We start from the raw sequence: 19,317 nt of genomic DNA, 5'->3' as shown, positions 1-19,317 counted from the left end.
ATATGTTCCTGGTTGCAGTCTAGGCACAGGGGCATGTCTAGTCTTATATTAAAAAATAGCCAGAAAACCCTTCTATAAAGACTTGTCAACTGTCTTGCAATAGGCATATAGCCATTTTTGCTAAGTTCACCCAGAGACCTATATACTATATAGGTCTCTGGTTCACCGAAGAACAACATGATTCTCTATGCATTATGTTAATTGCACTGATTTTATTAACCTTATATTAATATATTGCGTTTAATTTGGACAAACAACTGTGTGTTTTGTTAAAATATAATTAGGTTTTGGGTATAAGTAAATAAAATGTACATAATTTAACGTATACGTAATACTAAATCAAACTGGATGCAGTTCTAATGACTGATAAATAAACAGGTCTGAAGTATGATCTTCATATTGGATGACGACATGTTAAATAAAATATAAAACCACTGCCTAGTTTTTAATACTTTTGACCCCTGTGATCTTGAGAGTTGGTTGAAGTCATTTATACGTTTGTAGTCGTTATTACAGCAGGCCACATGTCGAATATCATCAACCAGGGCCTCTTGATTATCGCAACAGCCAGGAGTATATGAGGACCGGTGTCAAGAAGACACTAGAGAGAAAACAAAGCACATAAAGACAAGTGTTAATGGTGTGTATCTTATAAACATTAAGAGTCTAGACCATCCAGAAATTTAGAACAGTTCTAAGGTTTGTTACTGGAAATAGCACTTTTGATATTTGATCCCACAAAACCGAAAGTTGACTATTTCCTCTTTTTTGTTGTTGCTGTCAATAGCAATTCTCACCGCCCTTGGATTTTTGGTTAATACATGCAGTACGGTCATTTAAAGATTTTCAGATATTTTAGCCATGCTTCCTTGAATGTTGGTCAATGTCATTCTTTTTAACAAATTCGATATCCAATTAAAGTTTATTACCAAAACTACTCCTTTTAAACATTGACCCCTATCTAAAACTGGAAGTGACCTTGCGATGAAAAACCCTAAAACACTACATGAGTCCTTTCAGGGGTGAACATGCCTGGTACATGTATGTCTGGTCAAATGTCGTAAGATACAACTAAATGTAACGGTGGTACTCCCCTGAGGTCGAAATGGTTTCTCCAGTGCCTTGTAGTAAGAGATATCAAAAGAAGCTATGCCGGTATTTGCTTTGTACCTAAAAATGCGATTTAAAACAGTGTGATGATAAATAATAGTTTTCCGCTATTTAGTGATTTTAAAGAGACTAAATGATCCGCTGTCTCTTTTTAACACTCCACATATTGTCCTTCCTTTCCTATCTGCTCTGGTTGTCGCTGTTTCGAGGGCGTTAAACCCCATAACTGGATAACAGCAGGTGCTTGTGTTATCGGAGCCAAACCCATTTTGTGGATATATAAACCATAGACGGCTGAACAAGTAGTAAAGTGGCATTTCATCGTCGTGGAGGCAGTAACGGAAATGTCAAAGAATACTGTGTGTATTTCACAGGAATCTGTCAGTTTTACACACCAAGTTAAAAGGGTGTTTCAGTTGGTGATTTGATATATTGTACCATACACGAGTTCAACGCTACTCAATACTGGAAGTTTTTTTTTTCAATATGGTTTTATATATGGAAAGGCATGTGTTAAACGGAAATCTAATAGCGACCAGGACATAAAATTATTTATGTTAAAGTTATTATGTTTTTAAAAAGATATTTACACAATGCATGAAAAGATACATAATTACTAAAGTTTATCGACCAAAATTCCACCTTTTCATAAAATCTTTACATTTTAGATTGAATAGCCTAGGTTTGTAACGGAAGTTATATTTCCTTACATGTTCGTATCGATTTTGTCGGACTAATGTACGAATCGCGACACTTGTTAAATTTGTTAAATCATATTTGATATGCATGTGTATAAAAGGTGAATGAATAAATGGATGTGAGTGAATGAAAGAATTAATCACTCAATTAATTTCATACCCCCCCCCCCCCCCCCCCAAAAAAAAAAACAACAAAACAAAACAAACAAACCCAAAAGGTAGAAATGAAAACCACACTGAAAAGTTAATTGAGCTGAAAATGTAACATCAAAACGATTTCTAAAAAATAACACAAATCCTACAAAGGGAAATAACACAAATCCTACAAAGGGAAATAACACAAATCCTACAAAGGGAAATAACACAAATCCTACAAAGGGAGATAACACAAATCATACAAAGGGAGATAACACAAATCATACAAAGGGAGATAACACAAATCATACAAAGGGAGATAACACAAATCATACAAAGGGAGATAACACAAATCATACAAAGGGAAATAACATAAATCATACAAAGGGAGATAACACAAATCATACAAAGGGAGATAACACAAATCATACAAAGGGAGATAACACAAATCATACAAAGGGAAATAACACAAATCATACAAAGGGAAATAACACAAATCATACAAAGGGAAATAACACAAATCATACAAAGGGAGATAACACAAATCATACAAAGGGAAATAACACAAATCATACAAAGGGAGATAACACAAATCATACAAAGGGAAATAACACAAATCATACAAAGGGAAATAACACAAATCATACAAAGGGAAATAACACAAATCATACAAAGGGAAATAACACACAAATCATACAAAGGGAGATAACACAAATCATACAAAGGGAAATAACACAAATCATACAAAGGGAAATAACACAAATCATACAAAGGGAAATAACACAAATCATACAAAGGGAAATAACACAAATCATACAAAGGGAGATAACACAAATCATACAAAGGGAAATAACACAAATCATACAAAGGGAAATAACACAAATCATACAAAGGGAAATAACACAAATCATACAAAGGGAAATAACACAAATCATACAAAGGGAAATAACACAAATCATACAAAGGGAAATAACACAAATCATACAAAGGGAGATAACACAAATCATACAAAGGGAGATAACACAAATCATACAAAGGGAAATAACACAAATCATACAAAGGGAAATAACACAAATCATACAAAGAGAAATAACACACAAATCATACAAAGGGAGATAACATAAATCATACAAAGGGAAATAACACAAATCATACAAAGGGAAATAACACAAATCATACAAAGGGAAATAACACAAATCATACAAAGGGAGATAACACAAATCATACAAAGGGAAATAACACAAATCCTACAAAGGGAAATAACACAAATCATACAAAGGGAGAAAACACAAATCATACAAAGGGAAATAACACAAATCATACAAAGGGAGATAACACAAATCATACAAAGGGAAATAACACAAATCATACAAAGGGAGATAACACAAATCATACAAAGGGAAATAACACAAATCATACAAAGGGAGATAACACAAATCATACAAAGGGAAATAACACAAATCATACAAAGGGAAATAACACAAATCATACAAAAGGGAAATAACACTAATCATACAAAGGGAAATAACGCAAATCATACAAAGGGAGATAACACAAATCATACAAAGGATTCCCTAAGTGGGTTGTTACTTCATCCTTATTGGAATATAGAGCTTGACTAGGATCGTCCATAATGACAACACACTGTACACGAAGCTTTGGCAGTATATATTTTTATATAAAAATGACTCTCTGGTACAGATGAAACCTTTTAAAATTGGTCGTACTAAATGTGGAAAAAAACGGACAGTATACTCAATACTGACAAGAATTACAGACGGTTTCCTCGCTAGATAGAATATCTCATTAGAAGCTTTGAACACCTAAACTGATAAAAGCTAACGTTTTCAACAGTATTGAATGTTCTCTGTATGGGTAAATATATTGTATATGTATATAAATAAATTGATGTTGGTGAAACGAAAGGATAATTGCTAGAACGAAGGAACCGTTTTATGATAGGGATGTGGACTTTACTAAGTACTGTTATATGATAGGGATGTGGGCTTTACCTAAGTACCGTTTTATGATAGGGATGTGGACTTTACTAAGTACCGTTTTATGATAGGGATGTGGACTTTACTGAGTACCGTTTTATAATAGTAATGTAGACTTTACTAAGTACCATTTAATTATAGGGATGTGGACTTTACTAAGTACCGTTATATGATAGGGGTGTAGGCTTTACTGAGTACCGTTTTATGATAGGGATGTGGACTTAACTAAGTACCGTTTTATGATAGGGATGTGGACTTTACTAAGTACCGTTTTATAATAGTAATGTAGACTTTACTAAGTACCATTTAATTATAGGGATGTGGACTTTACTAAGTACTATTATAGTGATGTAGACTTTACTAAGTACCGTTATATGATAGGGGTGTAGACTTTACTGAGTACCGTTTAATGATAGGGATGTGGACTTTACTAAGTACCGTTTTATGATAGGGATGTAGACTTTACTGAGTACCGTTTAATGATAGTGATGTAGACTTTACTAAGTACCGTTTATGATAGGGATGTAGACTTTACTGAGTACCGTTTAATGATAGTGATGTAGACTTTACTAAGTACCGTTTTATGATAGGGATGTGGACTTTACTAAGTACCGTTATATGATAGGGATGTAGACTTTACTAAGTACCGTTATATGATAGGGATGTGGACTTTACTAAGTACCGTTTTATGATAGGGATGTGGACTTTACTAAGTACCGTTTAATAATAGAGATGTAGACTTTACTAAGTACTATGATAGTGATGTAGACTTTACTAAGTACCGTTTTATGATAGAGATGTGGACTTTACTAAGTACCGTTATATGATAGGGATGTAGACTTTACTGAGTACCGTTTAATGATAGGGATGTGGACTTTACTAAGTACCGTTTAATGATAGGGATGTGGACTTTACCAAGTACCGCTTAATGATAGGGATGTGGACTTTACTAAGTACCGTTTAATGATAGGGATGTGGACTTTACCAAGTACCGTTTAATGATAGGGATGTGGACTTTACTAAGTACCGTTTAATGATAGGGATGTGGACTTTACTAAGTACCGTTTAATGATAGGGATGTAGACTTTACTGAGTACCGTTTAATGATAGTGATGTGGACTTTACTAAGTACCGTTTTATGATAGGGATGTAGACTTTACTGAGTACCGTTTGATGATAGTGATGTGGACTTTACTAAGTACCGTTTTATGATAGGGATGTGGACTTTACTAAGTACCGTTTAATGATTAGGGGTGTGGACTTTACTAAGTACCGTTATATGATAGGGATGTAGACTTTACTAAGTACCGTTTTATGATAGGGATGTGGACTTTACTAAGTACCGTTATATGATAGTGATGTGGACTTTACTAAGTACCGTTTTATGATAGTGATTTGGACTTTACTAAGTACCGTTTTATGATAGGGATGTAGACTTTACTAAGTACCGTTATATGATAGGGATGTGGACTTTACTAAGTACCGTTTTATGGTAGGGATGTAGACTTTACTAAGTACCGTTTATGATAGGGATGTGGACTTTACTAAGTACCGTTTTATGATAGGGATGTGGACTTTACTAAGTACCGTTTTATGGTAGGGATGTAGACTTTACTAAGTACTATGATAGTGATGTAGACTTCACTAAGTACCGTTTAATGATAGGGATGTGGACTTTACTAAGTACCGTTTAATAATAGGGATGTGGACTTTACTAAGTATCGTTTATGATAGGGATGTGGACTTTACTAAGTACCGTTTAATGATAGAGATGTGGACTTCACTAAGTACCGTTTTATGATAGAGATGTGGACTTCACTAAGTACTATGATAGTGATGTAGACTTTACTAAGTACATTTAATAATAGGGATGTGGACTTTACTAAGTACCGTTTTATGATAGAGATGTGGACTTCACTAAGTACTATGATAGTGATGTAGACTTTACTAAGTACCGTTTAATGATAGAGATGTGGACTTTACTAAGTACTATGATAGTGATGTAGACTTTACTAAGTACCATTTAATAATAGGGATGTGGACTTTACTAAGTACTGTTTTTATGATAGGGATGTGGACTTTACTAAGTACTATGATAGTGATGTGGACTTCACTAAGTACTATGATAGTGATGTAGACTTTACTAAGTACCGTTTAATGATAGAGATGTGGACTTCACTAAGAACCGTTTTATGATAGAGATGTGGACTTTACTAAGTACCGTTTAATGATAGTGATTTGGACTTTACTAAGTACTATGATAGTGATGTAGACTTTACTAAGTACCGTTTAATGATAGAGATGTAGACTTTACTAAGTACCGTTTAATTATAGTGATGTGGACTTTACTAAGTACCGTTTATTGATAGGGATGTGGACTTTACTAAGTACCGTTTTAATGATAGGGATGTAGACTTTACTAAGTACCGTTTTATGATAGTGATGTGGACTTTACTAAGTACCGTTTATTGATAGGGATGTGGACTTTACTAAGTACCGTTTAATGATAGGGATGTGGACTTTACTAAGTACTATGATAGTGATGTAGACTTTACTAAGTACCGTTTAATGATAGAGATGTGGACTTTACTAAGTACCGTTTAATTATAGTGATGTGGACTTTACTAAGTACCGTTTATTGATAGGGATGTGGACTTTACTAAGTACCGTTTTATGATAGGGATGTGGACTTTACTAATTACTGTTTATTGATAGGGATGTGGACTTTACTAATTACTGTTTATTGATAGGGATGTGGACTTTACTAAGTACCGTTTATATGATAGGGATGTGGACTTTACTAAGTACCGTTTATGATAGTGATGTGGACTTTACTAAGTACCATTTTAATGATAGGGATGTGGACTTTACTAAGTACCGTTTAATGATAGGGATGTGGACTTTACTAAGTACCGTTTTATAATAGTAATGTAGACTTTACTAAGTACCGTTTAATGATAGGGATGTGGACTTTACTAAGTACCGTTTTATGATAGGGATGTGGACTTTACTAAGTACCGTTTAATGATAGGGATGTGGACTTTACTAAGTACCGTTTATTGATAGGGATGTGGACTTTACTAAGTACCGTTTTGATGATAGGGATGTAGACTTTACTAAGTACTATGATAGTGATGTAGACTTTACTAAGTATCGTTTAATGATAGGGATGTGGACTTTACTAAGTACCGTTTAATGATAGTGATGTGGACTTTACTAAGTACCGTTTTATGATAGGGATGTGGACTTTACTAAGTACCGTTTAATGATAGAGATGTGGACTTCACTAAGTACCATTTAATGATAGAGATGTGGACTTTACTAAGTACCGTTTAATGATAGGGATGTGGACTTTACTAAGTACTATATTAGTGATGTAGACTTTACTAAGTACTGTTTTATGATAGGGATATGGACTTAACTAAGTACCGTTTTATGATAGGTATGTGGACTTTACTGAGTACTGTTTTATGATAGGGATGTGGACTTTACTAAGTACCGTTTAATGATAGGGATGTGGACTTTACTAAGTACCGTTTTATAATAGTAATGTAGACTTTACTAAGTACCATTTAATTATAGGGATGTGGACTTTACTAAGTACCGTTATATGATAGGGGTGTAGACTTTACTGAGTACCGTTTAATGATAGGGATGTGGACTTTACTAAGTACCGTTTAATGATAGGGATGTAGACCATACTAAATACCGTTTAATGATAGAGATGTGGACTTAACTAAGTACCGTTTAATGATAGGGATGTGGACTTTACTAAGTACCGTTTTATGATAGGGATGTGGACTTTTTTAAGTACCGTTTTATGAAAGGGATGTGGACTTTACTAAGTACCGTTTTATGATAGAGGTGTTGACTTTACTAAGTACCGTTTTATGATAGGGATGTAGACCATACTAAATACCGTTTAATGATAGAGATGTGGACTTAACTAAGTACCGTTTAATGATAGGGATGTGGACTTTACTAAGTACCGTTTTATGATAGGGATGTGGACTTTTTTAAGTACCGTTTTATGAAAGGGATGTGGACTTTACTAAGTACCGTTTTATGATAGAGGTGTTGACTTTACTAAGTACCGTTTTATGATAGGGATGTAGACTTTACTAAGTATCGTTTAATGATAGGGATGTGGACTTTACTAAGTACCGTTTTATGATAGGGATGTGTACCGTTTTATGATAGGGATGTAGACTTCACTAAGTACCGTTTAATGATAGTGATGTGGACTTTACTAAGTACCGTTTTATGATAGGGATGTGGACTTTACTAAGTACCGTTTTATGATAGAGAGATGTGGACTTTACTAAGTACCGTTTTATGATAGGGATGTGTACCGTTTTATGATAGGGATGTGGACTTTACTAAGTACCATTTAATGATAGGGATGTGGACTTTACTAAGTACCGTTTTATGATAGAGATGTGGACTTTACTAAGTACCGTTTTATGATAGGGATGTGTACCGTTTTATGATAGGGATGTGGACTTTACTAAGTACCATTTAATGATAGGGATGTGGACTTTACTAAGTACCGTTTTATGATAGGGATGTGGACTTTACTAAGTACCGTTTAATGAAAGGGATGTGGACTTTACTCAGTACCGTTTTATGATAGGGATGTGTACCGTTTTATGATAGGGATGTGGACTTTACTAAGTACTGTTATATGATAGGGATGTGGACTTTACTAAGTACCGTTTTATGATAGGGATGTGGACTTTACTAAGTACCGTTTTATGATAGGGATGTAGACTTTACTAAGTACTATGATAGTGATGTGGACTTTACTAAGTACTATGATAGTGATGTAGACTTTACTAAGTACCGTTTAATGATAGGGATGTGGACTTTACTAAGTACCGTTTAATGATAGGGATGTGGACTTTACTAAGTACCGTTTTATGATAGGGATGTGGACTTTACTAAGTACTATGATAGTGATGTAGACTTTACTAAGTACCGTTTAATGATAGGGATGTGGACTTTACTAAGTACCGTTTTATGATAGGGATGTGGACTTTACTAAGTACCGTTTTATGATAGGGATGTAGACTTTACTAAGTACTATGATAGTGATGTGGACTTTACTAAGTACTATGATAGTGATGTAGACTTTACTAAGTACCGTTTAATGATAGGGATGTGGACTTTACTAAGTACCGTTTTATGATAGGGATGTGGACTTTACTAAGTACCGTTTTATGATAGAGAGATGTGGACTTTACTAAGTACCGTTTTATGATAGAGGTGTGGACTTTACCAAGTACCGTTTTAATGATAGAGATGTAGACTTAACTTAATTAATAATATATACAGTAATTAATCGCTCGGGAACTCGCTCAACTATGAGTTTATCGAAACATCTTACTAGCTTAAGTAAATGTATCAGTTAAAGTGTGATATTGTATATGAATGGAATTTACGAAAAGTTGATTTCGGAGAATTTCAAGAGCTTTTGATTAACTTTGAACTTTCAAATCTTAAGGAATGCCTTCGTTAAAATCAAGGACAGCACATACTCTTCACTATTAGTCACATACTCGTCACTATTAGTCACATACTCTTCACCATCAGTCACATACTCGTCACTATTAGTCACATACTCGTCACCATCAGTCACATACTCGTCACCATCAGTCACATACTCGTCATCATCAGTCATATACTCTTCACTATTAGTCACATACTCTTCACCATCACTCACATACTCGTCACTATCATTCACATACTCTTCACTATTAGTCACATACTCGTCACCATCAGTCACATACTCGTCACAATCAGTCACATACTCTTCACTTTCATTCACATACTCTTCACTATTAGTCACATACTCTTCACTATTAGTCACATACTCGTCACCATCAGTCACATACTCGTCACCATCAGTCACATACTCTTCACTATTAGTCACATACTCCTCACCATCAGTCACATACTCTTCACTATTAGTCACATACTCGTCACCATCAGTCACATACTCTTCACTATTAGTCACATACTCTTCACTATTAGTCACATACTCCTCACCATCAGTCACATACTCTTCACTATTAGTCACATACTCGTCACCATCAGTCACATACTCTTCACTATTAGTTACATACTCTTCACTATTAGTCACATACTCGTCACCATCAGTCACATACTCGTCACCATCAGTCACATACTCTTCACTATCATTCACATACTCTTCACTATTAGTCACATACTCGTCACCATCAGTCACATACTCGTCACCATCAGTCACATACTCTTCACTATTAGTCACATACTCGTCAACATCAGTCACATACTCGTCACCATCAGTCACATACTCTTCACTATCATTCACATACTCTTCACTATTAGTCACATACTCGTCACCATCAGTCACATACTCGTCACCATCAGTCACATACTCTTCACCATCAGTCACATACTCGTCACCATCATTCATATACTCTTCACTATCAGTCACATACTCTTCACCATCAGTCAAATACTCGTCACCATCAGTCACATACTCGTCACCATTAGTCACATACTCGTCACCATCAGTCACATACTCGTCACCATCAGTCACATACTCGTCACCATTAGTCACATACTCTTCGCCATCAGTCACATACTCTTCACTATTAGTCACATACTCGTCACCATCAGTCACATACCCGTCATTATCAGTCACATACTCTTCACCATCAGTCACTTAAGCATTGAACGGCTTTCTCATGTTGAATTTACCTCTGTCCAGTTGGCATTCATATTGACTATGAATGCCAACTGAAAGCCGTTCAATGCTTATATTTACCATCTGCGTTTTTTTATTTGCCGTGCGATTTTTTGTTTGAAATTTTCAAATTCAAATTTCAGTTGGCAGTTCATAAGCTGGTGAACTCGCAACTGAATTGGAAGGGTTGTATAGTGGCAGTGCCATACAATGGTAAATATATACTCTTCACCATCAGTCACATTCACTTCACCATCAGTCACATAGTCGTCACCATCAGTCACATACTCGTCACCATCAGTCACATACTCCTCACCATCAGTCACATAATCGTCACCAACAGTCATATACTCGTCACCATCAGTCACATACTCGTCACCATCAGTCACACACTCTTCACCATCAGTCACATACTCTTCACCATCAGTCACATACTCTTCACCATCAGTCACATACTCTTCACCATCAGTCACATACTCTTCACCATCAGTCACATACTCTTCACCATCAGTTGTATGTCGAGCTGCTGAACATTCAAAATCTGAATGTCGTATGTCGAGCCGCGGAACATTCAAAATCTGAATGTCGTATGATGAGCCGCGGTACATTCAAAATCTGAATGTCGTATGTTGAGACACGGAACATTCAAAATCTGAATGTCGTTTGTCGATCCACTGAACATTCAAAAGTTCCCTGGTTGGCTAGGGAAAACACACGATATGAATTTTTTTAATGTTGAATGTTGAATGTCGTATGTTGAGCTAGTGTAACTCACTTAGACCCTCGTATTATTATACCTTATACATATTGTTATTATACTAAGTATTCAAAATTCCCCTCCCATACAGACAAAATAGAATTCCAAATATTCCAATAAAAATAAATACAAACTTCACTATCTCGAACTCTGATAACTGGACGCCCTGTTTAAATCGAAGTAAAAAAACAAATACGACCATAAAAATTCTAAATACTTGGTTACTTCGAATACTCGAATAACTCGAAGTTTCATGACCCTGATGACTCCGAGATAACAACGTTCGACTGTAACAAATATGTAAAATTATTTATTTGATCAAAATTATGTGGTTTTTTTTTCATTTACCTCGTATTTATCTTGTATTTCTCTTGTATTTACCTCGTATTTATCTTGTATTTATCTTGTATTTATCTTGTATTTATCTTATATTCAAAAATTATATTGTCATAGCTTCTTTTATCTGGATGTCCACTATTTTGGCCCTGACGTCGCTGACGAGTCTAAGAAGGACGAATTGTTATATATTTATTGAACATTTTATCTCATAAAATACTGGTATAAGACGATGTTGTCAGTTTTAAGAATCATGTGAAGATAACTGGTTTAAATATTATTTTATTCTTTCTTCAAAACTCACACAATACGATACAAAAGAGGGGAAATCATGTGTAGAAATGAACAATTTGAATGCGACCTTTAGCCGCGAAAGATTTGATCTGCCTAACATTTAACATTTGCATAAAATGCATCATATAACATAAGTCCTCGGAATTAACCTTTTAACATAACGCTGTGGGCGATCACACAACTACCAAAATATCTCCGATGCCACAGTCCAGTAAACATTGAATTAATTATCTAGTTAATTATATATGTAATTAATGGTGATTACCCTAATTCTAGTCCGATTCACATTTCATACGAACTACGCCATATATCATGCTTAAATGCACACATATTTGTGATTAAGTATATTGTAAATTCCTCATTCATGAAATTGAAAATCGTTAACTTAACTCGATCAGGTCAGTAATAATTAAGCCTATAGCAACTACAGTAAAGCCTCGATAGACCGCGACTCTTTCAAAGACAGTAAAGCTTCGATAGACTGCCACCCTTTAACAGACAGGAAAGCCTCGATAGACCACAACTCTTTCAAAGACAGTAAACCCTCGATAGACCGCCACTCTTTAACAGACAGTAAACCCTCGATAGACCACCACTCTTTAGTAGACAGTAAACCCTCGATAGACCGCCACTCTTTAACAGACAGTAAACCCTCGATAGACCACCACTCTTTAGTAGACAGTAAAGCCTCTATAGACCGCCACTCTTTAGTAGACAGTAAAACCTCGATAGACCCCCACTCTTTAACAGACAGTAAACCCTCGATAGACCACCACTCTTTAGTAGACAGTAAAGCCTCTATAGACCGCCACTCTTTAACAGACAGTAAACCCTCGATAGACCGCCACTCTTTAACAGACAGTAAAACCTCGATTGACCGCCACCCTTTAACAGACAGTAAACCCTCGATAGACCGACACTCTTTAACAGACAGTAAACCCTCGATAGACCACAACTCTTTCACAGACAGTAAAGCCTCTATAGACCGCCACTCTTTAACATACAGTACCACCTCGATAGACCACCATCTTTTAACAGACAGTAAAACCTCGATTGACCGCCACTCTTTAACAGACAGTAAACCCTCGATAGACCGACACTCTTTAACAGACAGTAAACCCTCGATAGACCACAACTCTTTCACAGACAGTAAAGCCTCTATAGACCGCCACTCTTTAGTAGACAGTAAAACCTCGATAGACCGCCACTCTTTAGTAGACAGTAAAACCTCGATAGACCGCCACTCTTTAACATACAGTAAAACCTCGATAGACCGCCACCCTTTAACAGACAGTAAAGCCTCGATAGGCCGCCATTCTTTAACAGACAGCAGTGATATGGCGATATTTGGTGGTTTTCCGTGTCAATGACTCTCATTTTAGTATTGAGCGCATTCCACAAACAAATGCATACTTTCAGAAAATAAATATGATTGTATTAATATAAGACTCTTTCATATGTGTGTATGTAGGATAGGGATATTCCACCCGAGGGGTCACAAAATGTGGTGAAACCCGAGGCTTGCCGAGGGTTTTACCACATTTTGTTATCCCGAGGGTGGAATATCCCTATCCTACATACACACATAATGGAAGAGTCTTTTTCTCTCATATCACCACCAAATGTCTGGCGAAAGAGTCCTCAGCCATCCATTTTGTTCAATTTTTTAAGTTCTTTATTTGAGGTTTTTACTAAAAATACTTATGATATTCTGAAAGATCATACCCGATTTTGCCAAACTAAGTTTGCACCCAAATTCCATTCCTTTTGTGGTTAAGTGATGAACGAATGCAAAATTCGCCGATAAAAATTGCTTTAACTTGACCGACTTTTGACGACGTGGCCTTGATCAAATTGTCAACATCCGAGAAAAAGTAGTTCTAACAACAATCACTTGAAAAATCCAACTCTGAAATGAGTTTTCCAATTTTACATATAATTTGATTTGCACCTCGACATATTTGATCATTTCACGGAACACAATGTACTTTTTATTGCCAAATCACATTCTTTTATAAAATACTACGTCACTACATGACGTCACGACTGTCATTGGAATTCCATTCATAGTTCAAGGCTATTGAGAGTGATGTCGATCTCGATCGCCATGTTTCGTGGGTGGTAGTTTTAAATTCACAGTGATTTTGGCAACTTCATGTGTGAACCAGCGAACAGTGACTCGATACGAGTATTCGATCTTTTCTGTGACATAGGATTATATGTGTTTAACCGGTTTTCTTGATGGAATGATGAAGGTAGGTCCGTCGATAACAATGGAAGGCTAAGATGACAGTTAGTTATCCCGGTTACTCTACACAAATAAAGACTAGACTATGTGTTACAATTAAAATAAATATCTATTTTTATATGAACATCGAGGGGTGTCATTTTTACCGAATGTTTGTTCTCTTAAGAGCCAATTCCCAATTTCCAGTTACAAAGGTTAATGAGTAGCCCTACAGTAGAGTAAACAAATTCCAGGCCCCTGTGCTGACGCAAACGGAACCATTTCATCGGTTAATACATTGAATTAAGATATGTAATCAGATAATAATTTTTTTTATTTATGATATAAATTATGTAAAAAACACGTTCTTTTATTGTTTTTTATTAATAAAACATGGAACTATATTTTCACGCGAAAGGACACACTAGCTTGGCCGACATCAAGTGATTTGGCTTTGCTTGCAATGACAGGGCTGCTGAAACAACGTTAGACTGTGGAAATGAATGGTTTCCTTCGTTTGTAGAACAGCAAACGTCGTTTGCATATATGGGGTATGGTAAATCGATTGGCGCTGTTCTTTTTTATTATATGCAGTAGAGAAAAAGTTTGGATTGAGAAAAAATGGCGTCTATCTGAGAAAGCTATCGACAGATAGTGCCTATTTTTGCATATTTTAGGTTGGGGAATGAGAGAAAAATACTCAATCATATGTGGTTCATGTAGGATAGGGATATTTCACCCTCTGGGTCACAAAATGTGGTAAAACCCTCGGCAAGCCTCGGGTTTTACCACATTTTGTGACACCTCGGGTGGAATATCCCTAAACTACATGAACCACATATGATAGAGTCTTATAATCTTACATAGCTATCTTACATGGGCAAACTCTATCCAACATGGCGAGATAGGAGAGAACAAGCTATACTCAAAATATTAACGATCGCCAATTAATGTATAATATCAACATTCATGATCCCTTATGTACATTCTTGCTTTATCTTAGATATAATTTTCACCCAACAGCATGCATGGTGTTTAAATACATTGAATAAAATCCGTTTCATGATTTCAGGATGCCATCATCGAAAGAATTCCCATGTTGCTTATGTTCCAAAAGAACTAAACCAGGAAATAGACGATCTCTCCATGGTGTAGCAAACAGAGATTTCCGCAAATTCCTATCAAAGCAGTTTTACGTTGAAATCAAGGAAGACAGTGTTACTTGCAATAAATGTAGACCGTTATATTACACATCAGTATATAAAAACAAACAAACAGCAAACAAAAAGTTAGCCATATTAGTGAACAACAACAGAACGCAACAACAGCAACTTTGAATTCACCTCCGAGCATTACACTTCCAATACCTTCAGCTGGAGGGAGCCATTCACAATGTTTTGTTTGCAAAAAAGGGATGGAAAACTTGTAATACCATCCAAAGCTCGGTATTATCTTTTCCTCGAGAAAGAACTCATTTGTCCTGCAGGGGCACGTTGTTGCATGTGCACACATTTCTTCTGTACTCTGGTACCTCAGTTTCGCCAGACATCTACACCTACCATATGAACCTGGAAAGGACTGGAGCATGTATCTGATGGATGCTAAGAGCTTAGCACAACCAAAGCCAGTAGACGAAAGCGATGACGATTCCGTTGAGGAATAACTTTTGGTTCCTTAAGATGGAATAAGTTGAGATTGACAATTTGACATATGTGAAATCCTATATATTTCATGTCATGTCCTGCATCCTTAGATTCCAAGATCGGGAAATTGTATTGATTTGTATCCCGTTGTTTTAAAAGACATTGTTGTTTTAATATCCTTTCCAATAATTGTTTTATGATATCAATAAATGGAATTCTAAACTTGTTAGTACGTTAATGATGATTCTCTGTATATAATGAATGAAATCTTAAAAAAGAATGTTCACAATAGTTTTAGCTTGAAATAGCAGTCCTTTTGAAATAACCACAATCTCCTTGAAATGCAAATATTGTCAGTAATGAAGAATTTTCTAGGTATACAATTGCATATATATATACATCAATCATGAAATATATCAAAGAGAGGTTTTAATATGGTCCATGTTTTGCCATCAATCCACCTCGAGCCTGACTTTACTATTTTGTAAGTGGATAATATGTGGTAACAAATTTCTTACAAATTAAATCGATTAAATTCCAATATTTGCATGATAAATATCAATAAAAAGTGTAATTCCGTATTTATTTTTACCATTCATTTTTAAAGTTATCGAGTCTTTCATTCTTCATAGCCCGAAAAAATTTACGTCATTTTTAATGACGTAATACACGTAGAATTACTTTTGACGTCCTCTGCTTGCGACTATCAATGTGTCGTTCAACGTCGGATATTTTCGGATTGGTTATCGAACAGAATATCGATTATAAAGTCATCGGAGATACGAAAGCTCTATCAGAAGCTACAGTCGAGAATGTTCTGCAAACCAAAAACGTGTAATCAGCAACACTTTAGCTTCGATAATCAATCAAAACTGCGGCCATAATCAAAATGGCGTAGGCCCACTTGTGGCCGCGGAAAATACAACTTGCCTCTGATACCGTCCAACTCATACGCCTCCTCGATTAGCAATGTTCTGTCATCGGGGATGTTTTCCAACTCATCTTTCAATATCTGAGTGTTTAATTTTCCTCACAAGGCTCTTACATATATATAACAAACATTCCACTGTTTCTGATTTGTTAGCCTACAGCACCGTGAGTGACTGTTGACTGCGTCCTCAGACTAGTGCGAACTGGATCAAACCGGTTCGGCATGATCGTTTTCGCGGGAAGTTTTAAAAGCGGCACAGTTATTGGCCTCAATGAAGCGCTGGTGTAATATTGATGCGCCGCACATCAATCTATTAATTCGTTAAAATAAATTGAATACATAATGGTTGATGTCTTATAAGCATTGTTTTTAGTTATTACAATAAAATTATAAGCATTATTCTTAATCTATTTTTGGTTTATGAAGTCATAGACAAAAAAAACGGATGGGCGTTCGCGAAGCGTTTATGAAAAAGAATACCCATCCGTTTTTTGTCTATGACTTCATAAACCAAAAATAAATTGAGAATAATGCTTAAATGTTCTTCTTAGGAGGGCAAACATGGAATTTGCTTCTTTTTTTTTTTTTCTTTTTTTTTCGCAGAATTTATTATAACGGCAATTCCTTTTTCGGTGTTGTTGTTTGAAGTGGGTTTCCTTTAAGGTTGTATGTGACATCTTGTGATCTTGATCCTTTGGTATTCCTGTGCCTATTCTCACGTGCTTACATTTGTCTGGGTACATTTTGAGAAGCCATGGATCGGTCCAGTTGCACATATTGTTTAGGTCATCCTGGAGCTCAGTGGAGTGGTCAGTGATTTCCATAATTTTAATGATCTTAGTATCATCTGCAAAGAGGTACATATCCGATTTAACGATGTTTGGCAGATCGTTTATAAATATTACAAATATAATTGGCCCTAGGACGCTTCCCTGTGGAATGCCTGAAGTTACTTTACCCCATTCTGAATCTTCACCATTCACAGTAACTTTTTGACTTCTGTCTGTTAGAAATCCTGATATCCAAGAGATGATTTGTTCTGAGAAATAATACGCCTTAAGTTTGTTGACTAATCTTTTATGTGGGACAGTGTCGAACGCTTTTTGGTAATCCATGTAAATACAATCAATGATTTTATTATTGTCTAGAGCCTTGGTCCATTTGTCCATAACCCTAGTAGTTGGAGGCAGGTCGATCTTCCCGATAAAAAGCCATATTGTTTATGCGAAAAATAGTTGTTTGTTCTCATAAAAAATGTTATGTGTTCCCTTATTATTGTTTCTAAAACTTTACATAGCACAGATGTTAGACTGACTGGTCTATAATTTCCTGCCGGGCATTTGTCCCCTTTCTTAAAAATTGCGCTGACCCGAGCCCTTTTCCAATCTTCCGGCAGTGTACCCGTTGATAAGGTTTGATTGAAGATATCTGTCAATTTTTGGTTTTGTTTGTTTTTGTTTAACGTCCTATTAACAGCCAAGGTCATTTAAGGACGTGCCAGGTTTTGAATGTGAAGGAAAGCCGGAGTACCCGGAGAAAAAACACCGGCCTACGGTCAGTACCTGGCAATTGCCCCATGTAGGTTTCGAACTCGCAACCCAGAGGTGGAGGGCTAGTGATAAAGTGTCGGTACACCTTAACCACTCGGCCACCACGTCCCCTGTCAATGTCCCAATATTGATAGTGCAATGTGTTTTAGATACATGGGGTGGAGATCGTCTAATCCTGGTGATTTGTCCGGTTTGAGGTTCTTCAGTAGTTTATAGACTGCTTCCTCCTCCACAGTTAGCTTAGACATCTCTTCTTTTATCTGCATTTGTTGTACTTCCGGTATAGGTCCATCCTGTTCTTTTTACAAAAAACGCTACTGAAGAATTTACAATGTATATTTGCTTTTCCTTTATCTGTTGTTATTTTGACCGATTGAATGTCTGTTGGGTCTAGATATAGGTCTGCAGTGCCAGATTTTGTTGTTGATTTTGACTTAATGTAGTTCCAAATTACTTTAGGATCGGTTTTTGCTTTACTTGCGATGCTATTTTCATAATCTTTTCTTGCTTTACGCGTTAATTTCTTGACTTTATTTAGCATGTTATTGTATTCCATGCGTATTTCTGGATTCTTACTCATTATAGCTTTTCTGGACAAAGAGTGCTTCTTTCTGATGGCATCTAGTGTTGCCTGGTCCGCTGGAAAACTGTGCTTGTTGTTTCTCCCAATTTTTATAATTTTCCTTGGGACATATTTTTCTTCTGCTTCCTTCAAGATCCTCTTGAATTGATTCCAATTCTCATCAATGGTGTTTGACGGTTTTATTTTCTCTTTCCAGTTTGTGTTTCCTAATACATCATTTATCATTGTGTAGTTAGCTTCTTTATGACCTGTTTTCATTTTTTGTTGCAAACTTACGTTAATATTAGATAATATATTAAAGACTAGCATACAATGATCGCTTTTGC

The 19,317-nt window shown here is 35.9% G+C and overlaps 1 protein-coding gene across 1 annotated transcript; it reads left to right on the top strand.

Moving 5' to 3' along the window:
• The first annotated feature begins 1,105 nt into the window (after positions 1 to 1,105).
• On the top strand, positions 1,106 to 15,947 carry LOC117334007 (cuticle protein 16.5-like). Its single transcript, XM_033893426.1, has 5 exons — positions 1,106 to 1,127; positions 9,806 to 9,930; positions 10,856 to 10,883; positions 11,035 to 11,183; positions 15,771 to 15,947. The coding sequence occupies exons 1-5, from the start codon at positions 1,106 to 1,108 to the stop codon at positions 15,945 to 15,947; spliced, it is 501 nt and encodes a 166-aa protein (XP_033749317.1).
• The last annotated feature ends 3,370 nt before the right edge of the window (positions 15,948 to 19,317 follow it).

Source organism: Pecten maximus, chromosome 9 (genome assembly GCF_902652985.1).
Source record: "Pecten maximus chromosome 9, xPecMax1.1, whole genome shotgun sequence".
Lineage (NCBI taxonomy): Eukaryota > Metazoa > Mollusca > Bivalvia > Pectinida > Pectinidae > Pecten > Pecten maximus.
This window is presented reverse-complemented; position numbering and strand designations above follow the sequence as displayed.

Bases quoted from the DNA above. Each gene is read 5' to 3' on its own strand.
- LOC117334007 (XM_033893426.1), top strand. From the start codon at position 1,106: ATGGTTTCTCCAGTGCCTTGTA. The intron at 9,931-10,855 runs GTCACATACTCT...CTGAATTGGAAG, and splicing joins TCACATACTCGTCACCATCA to GGTTGTATAGTGGCAGTGCC. The intron at 10,884-11,034 runs GTAAATATATAC...CGTCACCATCAG, and splicing joins AGTGGCAGTGCCATACAATG to TCACATACTCGTCACCATCA.